The sequence below is a fragment of the Aquila chrysaetos genome, chromosome 9 (genome assembly GCF_900496995.4).
Source record: "Aquila chrysaetos chrysaetos chromosome 9, bAquChr1.4, whole genome shotgun sequence".
Taxonomy (NCBI): domain Eukaryota; kingdom Metazoa; phylum Chordata; class Aves; order Accipitriformes; family Accipitridae; genus Aquila; species Aquila chrysaetos.
Genome location: NC_044012.1, coordinates 22,971,991 through 22,989,919, shown reverse-complemented (window position 1 = coordinate 22,989,919; position 17,929 = coordinate 22,971,991). Strand labels below are relative to the sequence as shown.

The 17,929-nt window shown below is 51.1% G+C and overlaps 2 protein-coding genes across 5 annotated transcripts in view; both read left to right on the top strand.

The window, feature by feature from the left end:
• Positions 1-11,904, top strand: part of EDC4 (enhancer of mRNA decapping 4) — a 37,125-nt gene extending 25,221 nt beyond the window's left edge. For all 4 annotated transcript variants that reach the window (XM_030025398.1, XM_030025399.1, XM_030025397.1 and 1 more), the window contains 9 exons: positions 1,349-1,385; positions 2,364-2,544; positions 4,490-4,645; positions 5,379-5,494; positions 6,192-6,357; positions 7,548-7,734; positions 9,008-9,227; positions 9,965-10,128; positions 11,475-11,904. In XM_030025398.1, coding sequence (XP_029881258.1) covers positions 1,349-1,385; positions 2,364-2,544; positions 4,490-4,645; positions 5,379-5,494; positions 6,192-6,357; positions 7,548-7,734; positions 9,008-9,227; positions 9,965-10,128; positions 11,475-11,667 — 1,420 coding nt within the window. In that variant the 3' untranslated portion in view covers positions 11,668-11,904. The remainder of the gene's footprint in view (positions 1-1,348; positions 1,386-2,363; positions 2,545-4,489; positions 4,646-5,378; positions 5,495-6,191; positions 6,358-7,547; positions 7,735-9,007; positions 9,228-9,964; positions 10,129-11,474) is intronic.
• A 1,022-nt stretch (positions 11,905-12,926) lies between these two features.
• Positions 12,927-16,284, top strand: NRN1L (neuritin 1 like). Its single transcript, XM_030026634.2, has 3 exons — positions 12,927-13,056; positions 15,579-15,738; positions 15,826-16,284. Exons 1-3 carry the CDS (start codon positions 12,999-13,001, stop codon positions 16,097-16,099), a joined length of 492 nt encoding a protein of 163 aa, XP_029882494.1. The 5' UTR covers positions 12,927-12,998; the 3' UTR covers positions 16,100-16,284.
• Positions 16,285-17,929: the final 1,645 nt, after the last annotated feature.

Here is a 17,929-nt window from a genome sequence, read left to right as displayed (position 1 = left end):
CAGGGCCACAGTCTGGTATAGCCATTCACAGTGAGACTAGGGTCTGAGGCTGGGCAGTGGCCAAGTGCTCCCAGCCCTCACCCCATTTTGCAAATGGCAGTAACCCCGCAGAAAGTGTTGCTGGTTACTCAGACACTTACTGCCACTCAGCGGTGTGAGAGTAGGTTCTGCACTACCTTTCCAGCTGGGACTCAAAATCCAGAATATAGCCTGGGCTTCAGAAGAATGTGTGGGAGGTAAATTGCACGTTGTGGGGGGACACTGGATCCATTTGCTGGATTCAGTGAAGGCTTCATTGGAACTGTGACACTGTGAGTGTAGCTTAACGTGGCCTCCACTTCTGGGTGGCTTTTGAATGCTGGCACAGTGCCCTTGTTCAACAACATCTTTCATTTGTTACCTGCTTGCTGCTTTTGTGTGTTTCTAAACGTGCCCATATGAATGTCTTGTAAGTGAAAATTGATGACTGGAAAGGTCTACCCATGGCAAATTAGATCAGCCTATCTGCATTAACGTGAGGAGAGCAGCACAGCTTCTGCACGGGGCGCTCTCCTTTTCTTGTGTTCCCATAGCTCTGTGATTTGGATCTCTGGCTGTGCAGATTACAACAAAGATGGGCTATGGCATTACGTTTCTGGCAGTGGTCCTGTACTGTGACACCCAGAAGCTCTTAGCCTCAGAAATGCCTTTCATTTTTCCTGCCTTAGTCCTTTTAAAGTTGCTGAATGGGTGCTGTCTCGGAATAACAAATGCTTACTTTCCTTCTGGTAGTGTTTGAATATTCATAGATTTGTGACTTTGATGGAGACATGCAATATTAGTGCATCAGTTTGGTGTTATTTTCTATTCTGCTGTATGTGCTGGAGTGCATCACTAGTTTCTTCACCTTGAGAGCTGGAATCGTTCCAGATTATTTGAAGCTCATTAATTCTATATTTAACAAATGGCTACTTGGTTTTTCTTTGTAAAATATCAGGAGACCTTCAAAAGCTGTTTGGCAAAGCCTTCCCTGACTTTGAATTTGGACAAAACTGAACAATCAGTGTGCATTGTTCTTTGTAACAGTCCTCATTAAGACTTGGTTCAAATTTCCTCCCTGCAAAGGGATCAGTCTGTAAGGAACTTCAGGGCCTGTGGATGGTGCAAACGATGGAGTCAGTGCTGTAAGGACTGGGATTTCAACATCTTCCCATTGCTCTTTGTGTTATACTAGGCAAAACAGAAGTATGAGCTGGAGTGTAAAATCTAAAGCAACTGTAAAATGTGTCATCTGTTTTGGCAGAAGGCTTGGATAATAAGAGTAGTTAATGGACATAATTGGGTTGCTACTTTTTCTCTTCATTTCCAGGGATGTGAACCAGTCACCAAGATCATCTAATAACCAGGTGAGTCAGAGTTGCTCTGCAGTCCATCCCAAGGGCATGATGCTTCAGCTCTATTTACTGTCTTACTAAAGACCTGAGAGAAGGTTCATCCCAGTTCCTTGAAGTACTGTAGGCCCCTGCTGTGCCCGAGCAGGCTGAGATGGGGCTGCGCTTGGACTTGGCATTGCGCTATTCTCTGACTTGCACAGCAGAGAAGGAGCTACTCCAGACTGATGGCTTCCTTCTCACCTTTGCATATCAATGTGCATTTCTGTGTTCTCACAAACTCTATATCATCTAAGATGCTACCACTCATTTCCTCTTCCCTGCTGAGCCGACTCACATGCGTCAGCAGCAGGATAAGCTGTTCCCAGCAAAGAGTCACAGTGGGACTGGCCTGTTGGAATTTCTTATCCCTGTTGATAGTACCTTCATATCTGGCAGAAAATGCTCTCAGCTGAGTTGTGTACACTTTTTAAACTGCCCATAATGTGTATTCCTCCTTTAGATATTTTGAGCAGGTCAAGAGACAATGAACTATAGATGTATATTTCTCCAGTTGTTTGGTTATTAGTAAGTAAGTGAAAGAGCTGAAAAAGTGCTCTGGGAAACCTTCTTACTCTACTGATTGCACAGCTCTTTTCATAAGTGTTTGAGGTCATTATTTACATTCAGAGGCGTAAACACTCTGAGTAACTGGTCAAAAGTGAATAGGATCTGTTTTCTTCTAGATGCCAGAGCTTTGAAGAGAGTCTTGAATCTAAACAGTTGAGGATATTCTAAGCAACCATTTATGAATTCCATGTGGGAACTTCATATACTTTTATCAGTTTATTTCTTGGGACAAAAGTCTTAGAAATAGGCATTCAGCTGGCCCTGTTTTTCTGCTTTGCATGATACACTTCAGTCCTAGGCATAGGGGTTGACGAAATACCTAGCAGCAAGCTTGACTGACTTCTGGTCCTGTTAGAAATGAATGTTTGTCCTCTCCACGCATAGGTGACACCAGAGTTCCAGGATGAGCTGATGTGCATATTGAGGAGCCAACAGCGGGAGCTCTCTGAGCTGCGTCAGAACCAGATGGAGCTGCTACAGAGACTCACAGATCACCTTGATGCCATTCAGAGTTCCCTTATGGGTCACATGGAGAGGGTGATTGACTCCCAGCAGGAGCAGGAGCGTATCCTTGTTTGCAGATGCTGTGTGGCAGTTGAGGGGAAGGCTGCAAGGCAGACTAGAGACGTGAGGAAGGCTAAGAAAGTTCAAGGATCTTGGTAGTGTGGGCTATAGGTGCAGTAGAACTGCCTGGCTGCAGTATAACTAGTTCAGTTCCTCTCAGTCCCTTTCTAAGGGCAAGAAACTCAGAAATAGGATGGAGAAGAACTGATACTTTCTCTGTGCCACTGAATCTTCTAGTTACCCATTAAGACCATAAGTGCTGCAATGCTGGAATAGACTAGAGGTGCACCTAATGCATTATCCTACGTCAGGCAGTGGCCAGTTGCACAGGAGTAATTATAGGATGATCCTTTCCTCCTTAAGGCAAGTCAGTACTTGCACCAGAAATCATATCTGACTGCCATACTGCATAGCTGAATATAGAATTATCTTGTCTCTACCCATATATGCATCTGGTGGTCCACAGGTCCCTTATGCATTGTCTGAAAAGTACTTTCCTTTGGTATTTGCAAACCTGGTATCCAATTATTTTTATTGTAGTGTGAGTAGTCAGTTCCTGCACATCTTTTGCTGCGCTGAATTTGGTCGTGTTCCCCAAACTGAGCAGCTCTAGCCTGTTTTCATGTCTGAAACCACTCTTAACTTCTATGATATGACAAGGATTTCTGTTTTCTCTATTAATTAGTCTTGGATTTTCCTTTTTGACTATCAGACTGATATTTTCAAAGATAATTCAGATAACTTTCTACTGAAGTTCACAGTCTAGAGCTATACTGTAATATTAGAATATTTTTTACCTATCTGCACAACTTCATATCTGCACTGAATTTTGTCAGCAGCTGAATTGTCCTTTCACTGTTTGTTTTGTTGGGTGTTTTTTGTTTGTTTCTGGTTTTGTTTTTTAAGATGCACATGCATCTCAGTGTGTTGGTTTCTTCAGAGAACTTGGTTGCTTCATGAGGTATGACTAGCTTTTATTAAGCCTGGGTTTGCTCCCATGCACTATATCACTTATGTCCACCAATTCCATCCTGTAGAAACTACCAATCTGCTTTTTATGGATATTGGGCTTCTTGGTTTCTGTAGTGGTTTTGGCTGGGATGGAGTTAATTTTCTTCATAGCAGCTGGTATGGTGGTATGTTTTGGATTTGTGACCAAAACAATGTTGATAACACACTGATGTTTTTGCTACTGCTAAACCCTGTCAAGGCTGCCTCTTGTTTCTCACGCTGCTCCACCAGCGAGCAGGCTGGGGGTGGACAAGAAGTAGGGAGGGGACACAGCTGGGACAGCTGACCCCAACTGACCAAAGGGATGTCCCATACCATATGACGTTGTGCTCAGAGAAAAAGCTGGGGGAAAGGAGGAGGAAGAGGGGATGTTCAGAATGATGATGTTCATCTTCCCAAGTCTTTGTTACGCGTGACGGAGCCCTGCTTTCCTGAGGATTGCTGAACACCTGCCTGCCAATGGGAAGCAGTAAATTAATTCCTTGTTTTGCTTGGCTCGCATGTGCAGCTTTTGCTTTACCTATCAAACTGTCTTCATCTCAACCTGTGAGCTTTCTCACTTCTACCTTTCCTGTTCTTTCCCCCATCCCGATGCAGAGGAGTGAGCGAGCAGCTGTGTGGGGCTGAGCTGCCTACGGGGGCAGCCAAGTTAACCCACAATATATAGGGAATGCTGGTGTTGAGCTTCTTTTAGCTGTTTGGCTTTCCTACCACACCTTCCAGAGCTCTTCTCTCATGCTGATCCTTTGTTTAAGAGCACCCTGTTGTTTACAGGAACACATCAGCCATGTTATTAGAACCCTCTTTCACCAGAGCTGCAAATTTGCTCTCACTGAGTCTCTGAAAGCGAGGGTAGTGTCCATCTTTGTGGACAGGAGTGTTGAGGGTAATGAGGAAATCTATTGTTCGTGCTCCTTAACATGCATTCTCATTAGAGAGAAGACTAGACCGAGCGCTGACGGAAGGACAGCAGCGCAATGGGCAGCTCCAGGAGCATCTGACTCAGCAGCTCTCTCAGTCCCTTTCTACTGCTGTGTGTAACCGTCTGGAGAGGACCATTCGTGAGGAGATGAAGAAGACCGTACCCCAGTGTGAGTGTTGCTGCCTAGGTTTTGAAGGTGGATCCCTGCAGTTAGCCCCATAGGGATTGAAAGTATGCTGCGTAAAAGTGCCGGCCCTATATGAAGTAGGAGTTACGTTATGTGAAGACTAGTCATTGCACTTTAAACTGGTACAGGCCCCACTGTAATCTGAGAAGAGGAGTTGTGGTTTGGAAGGAGTATGAGGCTCCCAGAGGGGATGCCTTTCCAGAGAGCGTGGTCAGACCTTCCATTATAGTCCATAAAGTTTCAGGAGTCTGTTTGGTGGAGAAAGGCAAAAGAGGCTAGTGAGTTTGGAAATGCTGAGACTTGACTAGAGCAAACTTAAACTTGTCTTTGCCCTTCCTTGATGCACTTACACCATCCATGTAAGGAAATATTCAAAGAAATGCTGGCGGGAAACCCTTCTGCAGCCATTAGTGTCCACTACTCTGCTTGAAGCAGGGCTACCCACTATTCTAGATCTGCTGTGACTTTGTCGGGGGAGGTCTTGAAAACCTTCAAGGCTGGAGATTCAACAGCCTCTCTGGTGACTTCCAGAGCTGTGCCACCTTCCTAGCAAAAAGTTTCTCCTAATGTCCAACCCCATCATTGCCAGGGCTTGTTATCATTGCCCCTCACTGTGTTGTATCCAAGAAGAGTTTGACTCCGTTTTCTTTTTCGAGTTTTGAAGTGTGACTCTAGGCTTAAAGCTGCAACTTTGACGTGTTTGTGTTACGCCTAGGCGTTTCCAAGAGCATGGACCCTATCACTGGCCAGCTAAGTAACACTATTGCCACCAAGCTCACTGCTGTTGAGGGGACACTGAAAGAGAGTATCACCAAGCTAGTGAAATCAAAGGTAAGGAAAACCAGACTGTAGCTTCTTTTGGGGACATTGAGTTGTCACCTGCCTGGGTAGTGACTCCTCATACCTCTTCCCCTCACCTGTATCTCCAGGTAAGGTCAGTTCAGCTGCCAGTGGTCAACGCTCTTTCCTGGTCTCATCCAGAGAGCGAGCTTGTTGTGTACTCCCCTGCCCGCTTTGCCTCATTAGCCCTTTCTTTCATTTACCAAGTTGTTCATTTTCTATTAAAGCAGAGAATTCTCACTACAGCAGTGTTTTTAGGCCCATCTCAATCAGCCAAGTGGTGAAAGCCAGTCAAAACTGGCTCTTCTGCTCTCTGTTCTCCATTTCTACATTATTTAGGGAGCAGAAGCTTGCTACTTACCTTGGCAGGGAGTGGTAGATTGTGGGAGGGAAGCAGGGGAAGGAGAAAGGAGCCATGCCTGACTGTGCCACCTTCCCTTGCTCTACAGCTGCACAACAGGGAAATCGTTATGTTCTTGGGCAGCCCCTCAGCAAGTGGATGCTTTGCCTGCTGTAGTCATGGTGCAGCCTGGTCAGTGGAAAGAGCTGAGGGAATACACGCTTCTGACACTGGGCTGTCCTTATCTCGTGTGGGTGTGTTGCAGGGACCTACAGGGTTTGTTCATGTCTTTGTTCTGCAGCAGGCTGTTTTTAATTTTCTGGAATCTCTTCCATGTGTGCTTGTAAGAACCTTACAGATACTGTCGTGAGGGCAACAGCCGATACCTTGCAGGGGCCAATCCAGTCAGCTTACAGGGAAGCATTTCAGAGCGTTGTGTTGCCAGCCTTCGAGAAAAGCTGCCAGTCCATGTTCCAGCAAATCAATGACACCTTCAAGCAGGGCACACAGGAATGTGAGTAGGTTTTCTTCTCTGAGTTTTCTCTGCACAACGTATTTACGTTAGTGGCTGACAAGTTTAACTGTTAAGTAACTGTTTAACCTCTTAGCCCATCTGCGTGCTCCACTTCACACTTGGGAAATGGAAGGAGAAGTGAGGAGGTTTTTGTGGGTGGTGCTATAAGAAGAGAGATTCACCTCTGGTCTTTGTAGCCCATGCAGCGAAACACTTGGCCTCATTCTGTGAATCTGTGACTTCATCTATTGAGTACTAAAGCCCAGCTGTAGGATTACCCTATCCTGACATCAGGAAGATGACAGATGGAGAGGGTAGCAGGTCTGCAGCTAGGTCCTCATCTCAGAGGCGTAATAGATTGGGGAAGATTTAGAGAAGGGTATGGGGAATTGATCAGAAGATAAATAGTGGCTGAACAGAGTGCAGGCATGGTCAGGCTGGAAAAAAGAAAAGTATGCCCTTAAGTAAGGAAAATTGTACACTGACGCACTGGAGATCTTTCCTGTTTGCAGGCTTGGGATCCAGTTCCTTGGCCTTCTGGGAGGCCAGGCAGCTATTATGCTGTAGAGCTGGTTCCTGAGGGGGCCTGAAGTTGGCTAGTGCTAGCACAGCAACTTCTGTTGTCCATAGACCTGCAGAGTATCTCCGGCTACTGTTTATTCTGCACGCATCCTCTTCCTCACAAGTCTCCCACAAGTACATAGAGCTTACATTCTTTTCCCTTTTGATCAGACCAGTTCATAAAATATTTTAAAATACAGTTTTTTGATCTCTGCAGACGTGATTTTTTTTTTTTGTCAGAAATGTTCCTTCTCTTTCTTCATTGGCATTGAACTCTACCACTAATGCAGATCACAACTCATGCTCTGTATGAAATAAAATACCCTCGCTCCCACCTTTATCTTTCCCTGAACAAACAGTGCCTGTAAAGGTCTATTGCAAGAGAACTCATGGCTTTGTTGCTGTATCATGTAATCCTGCATGGTGGGGAGGCTGGAAGCAGGGTTTCTAGGTTAGTGTAACGCAGCCCAAAACAAGGCTTGTGCGTTCTCCCCTCTCTCCTGTGCTCGTGCACTCGCTCAGTAATTGTTTCTGCTGGGGAACGTGTAGAGTCTGTCAGCTGGATTTCTGCCCTGACCATCACCACAGGTACCAATGGCACAAACATTCTTCCTCTCTGCTTGTTGCAGATATCCAGCAGCTTGAGACTCACTTGAAGAACAAGAAGGTACGAGAACAGGAGGCCCGGGATCCGCTCCTGAATCAGCTTCGACAGCTCATCAGCACCTTCCAGAGCACCACCGAGCAGCTGGCTTCCACTGTCGCAGCCAGCGTCCATGCTGAGGTGCAGCATCAGCTGCATATTATCGTGGGCAAGTAAGTTGGCAGCTGGGCTTGTGGAGAGAGATGTCAGTGAGAGGTACACACGTGCGTAACAAAAACCTCTCCCTGCTAGCTGTGGAACAAGCCATTTGCTACTGTAGGGCTGCTGGTTGACTCTGTGCACAGTATGAAAAAGCATGTGGGCTGGTGTAACTGTTGCCCTATAGGGCACAAAACAAAGACCACAGGTTTCTAACGACTAACTGTATCACTGCTGCATCTGGGAGCCCAGGGCCTGCTTTTCACAGGGTCCCATGTGCATGCTGGAGGACAGGAGGGACCTAAGGCGGCCCAAAAGTACACTCAATTCTGACTCGCCTTCCTGTTCTGAAATGTTCTTCTGGTCTTTTGAAGGATTTTCATCTTAACTCTGTGTCCACAGGCATACCAACAGTTTCTGCACGCTACTCTGTCCTCGCAGCTGCTCTGCAGCAATTTGTGCTTGGCCATCCTAGTTGCAATATGTGATCCTGGTGGTGCCTTTAGCACATTCATGCCTTGAAGCTGGTGGCAGGTTGCCAGGCATTAAGACTGGCCAGTGGTCACCTGCAGGGCAGAATGCCCCTGTCTATTTTAAGCCACTAGAACATATGTCAGAGTGCATTCGGGTCTTTGCAGACCAGACTTGCCAGGAAGGCTACCAGACTAAATTCTATTTTGTTACATGGGCTGTCCTTGCTCCCAGGGAAGTCCTGCTATTCTACCTGTGGTAGAGCAGGTTTGATGCCTTTGTAAGAGGGGAGAATTGAGCCCTTGGGGGTAAAGGTGTAACACACAGCAGCAGAGCCTGCGCTGTGAACTGGTCTTCTGTGGACAAGTCCCAGGCCCAGTGAAGGTGTGTTCCCATTCTAAAGGTGTCATCTGCAGGCTGGGAAGCTGCATCTAACAGATTGGATGTAGAAAGCTGGGCCCATTTGGGGATGAACCTACAGCTTAGCAGCCTTGCTTGTAAGCCAGAGACATTAAAGATTTAAAACGCTATATAATGAGAGACTTAGTTCCCTGAAACATCACTTTCCTGCACAGAATCCCAGCATCTTCTGCATGCACCCTGGGACATTGTGTTGTTGGCCACAGAGCTACCTTGCGCAGCATGTTTCCGATGCCTGTGCCTCAGAGCAATTTGTATTAACCCTCTGGGAGTCATGCTACAATAAGCAAGCAAGGCTCTGCTTTCTCTCTAGCACAAGCTTTGTGCAATGGAGTCCCTCAGCTCTTCATTTTCAGAGATGCCTCTTTGGTTTTTGTTTTGGGTTTTTTATTTTAGCATGCAGGAGTCTATTTTGGCCCAGGTGCAGAGAGTCATTAAAGGCGAAGTGAGCCTGGCTATGAAGGAGCAGCAAGCAGCTGTCACCTCGAGTATTGTCCAGGCAATGCGCTCGGCGGCTGGGACTCCAATCCCCTCTGCTCACTTGGATTTCCAGTCTCAGCAAACTCACATCCTTCAGCTACTCCAGCAGGGACACCTCAACCAAGCTTTCCAGCAGGTACCTAGGTTTCCTGGCAGTGGGCATCGCTGCTTGCTGAGGGATGCAGTGGGGGGAAAAAGGGGTCCCTGAGGTCAGGACATAATCCCACAACTTATACAGGAGTTGACTGAAAAGACCTGTGGCAGCAGACTGCTTGAGGGGTGCAGTTGTGCTCTCAAGCAGGTTTAGCCAGAGCAGTGCAAGTTCCATGATTTGATGGCAGTTAAGTTCCTTCTTCTGTGCCCATGCCCTGTCAGGACAGTGTCAGCGCTCCAGTAAGCCAGTGTTTTGCCATCAGCGGTGGCACGTGGTGCACCCCTGAAGAGCAACAGCTTCACAAGCCTCTCCAGGCAGATCTACCAGGTCGGGCCTGACCTTGCCTTTGCCTTTGAATATGTAGGCAGATCTGTTTGAGCTGCTGCAGGCTAACTACTGTGGGAATAATAGCAATGCCGTGCTGGTGGGCTGGCAGGGGATGCAAACATGGTCCTGCTCCATGCTGCTAACTGTAACTTGCTCCCCTCTGGTTGTGGTCTGTTTTGCTTAGAACAGACACAGATGTCCTCTGAGTACAGACTGAAAGCCTGAACATGGTCCTGCTTACAGGTACAGCAGGGTTTGCAGAGAATTCTACTCCCAGAGGAGGCTGGCAAGCCATTGAGCTGCTCCAAGGCAGAGGGCTGCCTCGTGCTCTGTCCTGTGTCCCTCACCTGCCTGTTGTTTCCTCTGGATTTCTAGCTGTGTCTTCTTTGCAGGCTCTTACAGCAGCTGATCTCAACCTGGTTCTCTATGTCTGTGAGACTGTGGATACTCAGCAAGTATTTGGACAGCATCCGTGCCCGCTGTCCCAGCCGGTGCTGCTCTCTCTCATTCAGCAGCTCTCCTCGGATTTGGGTACTCGTACAGAACTGAAGTTGAAGTGAGTAAGATCAGAGCACCAGATCTGAACCTATGCAGACCTGTTCCTGGCTCTAGCTTTAAATTCACTGCCTGGAAGGTGGTGCTTTGACGAAGGTTGGAGCTTCTGTAGCCTGTTCCTGGCATGTGAACAACTGGTAGTGACTTGGAAAAAGATGTAGGCATTGCCATGGAAAGCTTTGCTGCCCAGAGGTAGTAGCAGGAGGGATACCAATCTGTAGGTGCTGTTACCTCCTGGATTGTAGTCTGTAAATATTTGCTGTCTGTGCAGTGATCTCCTTTAACCAAGGAACAATTCCCGTGTGGAGGGAAAAGGAGGGATAGTGCTATGTTTCCTGGATAGCTCAATATCCAGAGCAGCTTTGCTCTGTCCTCAATTCTTAACCCATCGCTTGACTTTTTGTTGGCAGTTTCTCATCGTGACTGCCAGACAGGTTCAGTGGGAGGTGGCAGCAGGAGCTACTGGAAGTAATGTCTGTTAGATGTTCTAAGCAAAGCTCGTGTGACAAAATAGTGACTGTGCTGATACTTGCCATGAACATTTTGAGTGAGTCAAAACCCTGTTACCTGCCCTAAAAAACTAACTCGATAAGGTACCTGCAGGTTTTGGCCATGGCTTGTATGGAAAATGGCTTAAATGGAGTTTTTAACTCAAGTTAACAATAGAGATAAAGCAAGCTAGGAAAACTGAAAAAGAGCTTAAAGTTACAGATGAGCTGGTAATCAGAGTTAAAGTTGCTGCTGTTAAGTTCAGGCTGGTCTGTTAATGAAAACCTTTTCCAGTGACCACATTGCCTTACTCTCAGGCTGTGGTTTGAAAGTTTATGGCTCATCTGAATTTCAGAATGGCTAGTTGGTAAAATTCTTGCTCTTCCCCCAACCCTTTCTGGATAGACATATTGAAAGAAGACCTTAAATATATCCCTACATGAAGTCAGCCTCACTGCTGAGGATTTTTACTGTCTAGTAAGTGACTAATTCTGCTTATGCTGAAAAGGCATCAAAGAAAATATCTACAGAGCTGTGACCAGGCATGGCCTGTGGCCAAGTGCCACCTGCAGCACTGCAGGGAGTTCTAGCTTGCTGTTGTGCCTGCTTTGGTTCAGGCAGCCAGGTTGTGTTGCATGTACTGCAGGCTGGAAGCTGTAGGCTGCCCTTACATGTTGAAGAAGGGATAGGTGGACTCTGCTGTGAGTCAGTAACATTTATGTTCTGACGGCTGAACATACCGCACTGAGTTTGGGTGGGTGGGGGGAGCAGCATTGCTCATCTTCAGTGCTAAAATGAACTGAATCGGATTGGAATCGCATGTCGAGTTTGGTTCTAACCCTGGTCTCTCCCCTTCAGTTACTTGGAGGAAGCGGTGATGCACCTGGACCACAGTGACCCCATCACCCGAGACCACATGGGGTCAGTCATGAACCAGGTGCGGCAGAAGCTCTTCCAGTTCCTCCAGGTGGAACCCCACAACACGCTGAGCAAGCCTGCTCGTCGCCTCATGATCATGCTCCAGGGCCTGGTCACCCCTGGCATGACCTAGGAGGACCTGGCTACCTTGTGGGCTGCTCCATGGAAGCCCACCCAGCAGATCCAGTAGTTACTAACCACATATGGCTTGTGTTAAGAGCTCTTGCCAGGAAATCTATCAACATGTGTGTGATGTCTCTAAGGCAAACGCCTTCTGTGTATAGTCCCAAATAGTCACTGAACGCTCACTTGGCTTATTTTTCCTAAATAGGAATTTTTCCTAGCCTCTTTTTGAGAGAGTTAAGTCTCTTCTTCACCTGCCCATCCGTCCCTGAGGCCTGACTGGCAGACCAAGTTGCATTCAGCAGAAGCCAGTGGATTTCTTACCCCTTTAGTTTGGAGACTGCTGCCGTGAGCAGAGGAGAAGGGAGGTTTGCCCTGAGCCCCAAGCAAGGGGGCTGCAGGGCACATGTGCTCCTCGTTGACCAGAAACTAGTACTGGTATCTTAGTCAAGGACTCAAACTCCTCCTTCCTGCTGGGGTGAGTAGCTGGGGGGATATCAGCTGAGCAGGAAGGGGGTTTATTTAACTCCAGATGCCCACTGCCCCTGCAGTGGGGTGTCCAGCCCACCCTAGGTGGTGCAGGCAGATTTGGGCAGGGGGGCTGTGCGTGCATGCTTCTGGAGTGACCTGAGGAGGTGCTCTGGGTTGGGATGGCCAGGCAGCTGCAAGCTGCGTGAGCCCTTGGGGGCCATCACTTCTGTTGTGTATCAGAGCATGTTCATGGTTCAGACATTAGTTTTGATTTTACACCAGGGTTTTTCTTTTTATCTAAATTTTGATTTTTTTTTTTGAAATAACATTAAGAACAATTCAATAAACAACTTTTTGAGAAAAAAAAAAGTGGGGACCTGCTTCTCTTATGCTGTGGAGGGAAGGCTGCATGGCCTTTGGAACCAGTCCTGAGCCATGTGAAATGATCTCCAGGTGGGAGCCCAGGTGAGGGGCTGGGCTCCCCTTTCTTTTCCCAGATCTCCCGTCCAGCCTCTGCTTGAGTTTTCCCGGGCAAGTCCAGCTGGTGCCATCTGTCTTTCCTTCCCGGGAGAGAGCCGGGAGGTTGTGTTATGGCCGGTGGTGCTCAGCTGGCCGCGGGAAGGAGACGCTAATTCCCCTCTTCAGAGCAAAAACGTCTCCTGCTCCTCTTCCCTCCCGGGATTACATTCTCTGGGCTCCAGCTCCGGCGGGCTCCTCTGCTCAGCTGCGGGGGCCGGCGGGGAGGGCTCAGCCCGGGGCCGGGCGAGGAGGAGCGGGGGGGGGGGGGGGGGGGGCGGGGCGGCGGGGCCGGGGCTGCTGGTGGCGGCGGAGCGCGGAGCACACGGTGGCGGCGGCGGCGGGGTCCGCACCATGGGCTGCGGCTGCTGGCGGCTGCTGGGAGTCGTGTGCCCGCTGCTCCTCCAGCTCGGTGAGTGCCGCCGGGATGGGGAGGGGCCGAGAACCGGGAGCTGCTCCGTGCCCCGGGCTGCGGAGCTCGCCGGTGGCTGCGGATGGGACATCCCCAGGGTCTCCCCTGGGGGAGGCTGGCGGGTGGGAGTGGGGACCCCCGGCCGTCTCCGGCTTCGTTGCCCCTGCGCCGCCCGTACCGTCTCTAGCTGCGGGGAGCGAGATGCCCGGTTGCCCCGAGGCTCAGCGAGCCGCCGTGGCTCCATCTCCTGCCGGGCAAGGAGGAAAGCGGCTTCGCGGCACTGCCCGGGGGTCCCTCTGCTCAGGCAGGGACAGTCCCCAGGCTCCGGCTCTCCAGCCCGGAGCAGTGCCCTAAGCCAGCCCTGTCGGCCGACCCCATGCTCCTGCTGGCTTTCCCTGCCTGCCCTCCTACACCCGGGGCTTGGAGGTCATCCTGCCCGCTGGGGAACGGTCATCCGGCAGATCCTGCACCTCATCCTACCTCCACACTCTCCCACTCCTCCCAGAACCGAGGGAAGACACCGTCTGGCTCCAGGCACAGCAGTACCCAGCAGCATCCCTGCCCTGGTCTAGTGCTGCGCAGAGCGGGGAGGATGGGGACTACCAAGCCCGGGGTGGTTTTCGGGCTCAGGGGGTGGATGATTCAGGCCCTTCCCTAGAAGCATTACAGCTGCGTCCGCACATTGCTTGGGAGCCAGTGATGCTCCGCAACAGCCTGGGAAACTCCCTCCGTGCGTTTCCCCTGGGGCTCTCTCCCTGCTGGAGCTGGGGGGGGGGCAGGTTTTTCCCCCATGGTTTTGCAGCGGAATAGCAGAGATTTGCCCTCCTGGTTTCTCCTTCCTCGCCTGCCCTGCTGAGGGAGCTGGGTGGAGGAGAGGGCTTGTGCCAGGCATTAGAGGAGCCCAGGAGGACAAAACCCAGCCTGCAACAGGGACCAGCCGGCCGAGGGAAGGCATCTGCTGGCCCTACCAGCCCTTGTGTCCCTGGGCTGGTGGGAGACACGCTTGTTGCCCGGCTGGGTCGAAAAAGGAGCAACGGATCCCACTTTCTCTATCGATACCTGCGATATTTGTGACCCTTATCGCTGGCGTCAATCCGAGACTTTCCTCAGTGATGTGCTCGGGGCGTTTCTCGTCACGAACACCCGCCGTGCTCCATGACGGGCTGAGGTTTCAGGCTCGCCTGCTGTTAGTCTTGGCCACAGACGCTTTGCTCGGGGCATTGTTCCAGGGGCACAGGCATGGGGTGCCAGCAGCATGGCACACGGCTCCCTGGAGACATAGACATCATGGCTGTTTTGGCAGCCACCGGGCAATTTTCAGCGGCTTCTGGGGTCACTTTACCGCAGGGGAGCCCTCCAGGACTGTCCTTGTACCTTTTTAGCATCCTCAGCTTAGAAACCTCCCAGGTGGACACACATGGCACTTCAAAAGTACCGCACCTCCCATGACTTGGCCTGGGGAACCCACATCTATCTGGCCTGCCGGCCCCCCAGGGCAGAGCCAAGCCGACCGTGCAGTGTTTTCCTGTGATCCAGCCACACACTGGCTCTTTTGGGGCTTCCCCCAGGCTGTGGGTGGCACTCACGGTCATCCCTGACACACTCTTGTCACCCGTCATCCTGTGGCTGGCACTGGGGCTTGGCCAGTCCTGGTGGTTCATCCCTTGCAGAGCAGAACAGAGAATTGGGGCTTCCCAGGGTGAAGCAGCCAGAGTTGTACTTGTGCCTTCCTTTGTGTTTTCACTTCCCTTTGAAGAGGGAAAAGGAAAAAGGAAGAGGGAAAGGGGAAGAGGAAAGGGGGAAGGGAAAGGGGAAGGAAGAGGACAAGGGCAGAGGAAAAGGGGAAGGAAGAGGGAAAAGGAAAAAGGAAGAAGAGAAAGGGGAACGGAACAGGGGAAAGGGAAAAGGAACAGGAAAGGGAAAAAGGACAGGGAAAACCATAGGAAAAGGCAGATGAAAAGGGAATGCTTCCCCTCCTTCCTCTTCCTCTTCCTTCCCTTCCCCCTTCCTCTTTCCCCTTCCCCCTATCTTCTTTCCCTTTTCCTCTTCCCCTATTCCCTTTCCCTCCCACTGCAGTAAGAGCAGGCACTCCAGCTTGCTGAGCCTTTGCTTTTGTTTGTTTGGTTTTTTTTTTTTTTTCTGTTGTAGTCACAAATTAATCTTTGCTGTTAGGGGATAAAAGCTGGGACAGATGGCTCAAGGAAGAGCCCGGGAGGCCCGAGGCGAAGTGGCCGGCATGCCGCTCTTCCCCTGCAGCTAATGGCAGCATCACTTGCGGGGTCATCACATTGTGCCACGTCGGGCTCCCGGACCAGGAGCGCAGGTTCACTCCGAGCACCTGGGGAGAGGATGCCGGGGATCTGGCAGGATGCAGAAGCGGGGTGCCAGCCCCTCGCCACGTTTCGGAGCCTGGTGTCACCCCCACCTGGTGACACCCTCATGCCATGCGCCCCTGAGCCAGGCGGGTGACGGCCATCAGGGGGTTCTGAGGGGGCTCAGCTCCATCTTCCTCTCCCCCGCAGCCACGAGCCAGGAGCCCGTCAGCATGGCAGGGAAGTGTGACACCATCTACAAGGGCTTCGCTGGCTGCCTCCTCAGCCTGGGGGACAGCATGGCCCAGAGTGTCCGGCAGCAGAGGGAAGAGGGCAGCGAGGAGGCGCAGGAGCTTGACACCATTTGCAAGTGAGTGTCCCCATCCCCGTGGGAGCTGCTGGGACAGCCGGGTGACCTGCCACCTGCGCTGCCCCTGACTCCTGCCCATCTCCCCAGGTCCTGGGACGACTTCCACGCCTGTGCCACCGAGGTGCTGTCAAGCTGCCCCGAGGAAGCGGCTGCCATCTGGGAATCGCTGCGCCAGGAGTCCCGCAAGATCCAGTTCCAGGGGAACCTGCAGGAGCTGTGCAGCACCCGGGGACGCCTGGCCAGTGCCCGTGCCTCGCCGGCTGCCGAGACCAACCAGGCCACGCTGCGGGACTCGGCCACCCCCCCGCACCCCCATCTCCTGGCCCTGCTGGCCCTGCCGCTGCTGATGCCCCGGCTCTAGCCCTGCCTGCCCATGGGGCGTCCGGCCAATGCCCTGGGTCGATCCCCCAGCACTGGCGGGGCACAGGCGCCTGCAGTCTCCGCCGAGCCCACCTCCCCATCCCCGGGCATCCCTCGGGGGGCACGGTCCTCTCCTGCAGCCGTGCAGATGGATTTATATTTATATTAAAAGACACTTTTACATTTCTCTCATCTCTCTGCCATGGGATGCCCCTCATGCCCTTCCTAAACTCTGGGTTTGCTCTGGGGATTGGAGAGGAGACGGTCCCTGCACCAGCCCCCAGGGAGGGTCCCCGGGGGGATCTGTGGTTCTGTCCCCCCGGTGCATCACCCGCAGCCACAGCGGGCAGCCCACGGGACCACGATGGCCCGGGGAGGGCTGTACTGGGGATTCCCACCGCCCTGCTGTTCCCCGACAGCTGCTTTTCAGGGCTAGGCATAAAGGATATTCCCTTTAGTGATGGGTCAAATGGTTTCTTTATTTTAAGGGGCATCTTAGGAAAACACCCATAGCTTGTCCTCTGATAGGCAACTCCAGTGGCATCAGACAATTTGATGAAAGAAATCCCATTTTCCATCCCTTTTATTTTGGTCCTGCTATATTTGGTCCTATTAACGGTCATCAAGGAAATTGGGGTTTGCAGGGAGGAGAGGAGGGTTTTTTTAGCCGAGATGATGTACGTGAAGAAAACCAGGGAACTGAAGCTCTCATCCAGGTCCAAGTGGGACTTGTTGAAGTTAAGCCAAGATGATGTGCTGGAGTTTAACTTGGTTAAACTTGTGTCTATCAGTGGAAGACGCTGTTATTCCCATCGCTGTTGCTGTTATGCTGCAAACTTCAGATTTTTTTTTCCTAGCATACTAAACCCCATCATGGCAAACTAGTTCCCCTAGATCTGGGTTGGCAAAGCGACATCCCTGCTCTCCAGGGAACAGCCATCTCCCCCCACCCATCACCAAAAGGGACATTAAAATTGCAAATGGGCCACCCCATCAATTGCACAGATCAATGGCTCCTGGCTGGCCCAGCAGGTAGATCTGGCCAGCACATGGGAAACCATCCCGCTCGGTAAAGGCAACAGCACTCTGACCGTCAAAATCCTCCGGCCGACACGAGTGCCACCACGCCATGGACTATGTGAGGCTCAGTGGCAAGCAGGAGCAATGAGAAAAGCAGCTACATGCTGTGAGTAGCGAGTTGCTGCAGTTTCTTTGATTCCCAGGGTGACTTCAAGGCTGTCCCAAAAACATTCCTGTGGCCAGTCATGGGGCACGGTCATGGTTTTGGTCCGGGGAAGCCTGTGCATGCTGGCCTGTGTCTGAAAGCCTTTAGTGTGTGAGCGAGAAGCTCAATTATCACCGTCCTCATTGAGCCAGGGAAAATTATTGCTTGTTTCATTGCAATACCTCTTCCTGCGAGGTCCAGTCACTTAAATGTGTGATCCCTGAATTCTGGGATATCACCCCAGCTGCCCCAGTACCCTGCCAGGATCCAGGGCCAGGAAATGCCACCTGGATTGTTGTGCCGTGGTGCATCCCAGGGGGCTAAGAAGTCACTGCCGATCCCTTAGCTTTATGGAGGAACCCCATATTTATTTCATGCTATTTATTTTATTAACCAACCTGGAGCTGGCTTGTGGGGGGACACAAAATGTCACATGGGGAGGAGCGGGGACGGGCTGCCAGCAGCCTTTGCCGGGATACAGCACCGACCCCAGGGCCCGGGGCCCCACGGGACACGGGGCAAAATGCCGTCCTGGCTCTCCTCGGCCGGCAGCTGCCACTCCCCGTGTTTAACGCTGGCGCCGGAGGGATAATCTGTCAATTCTTT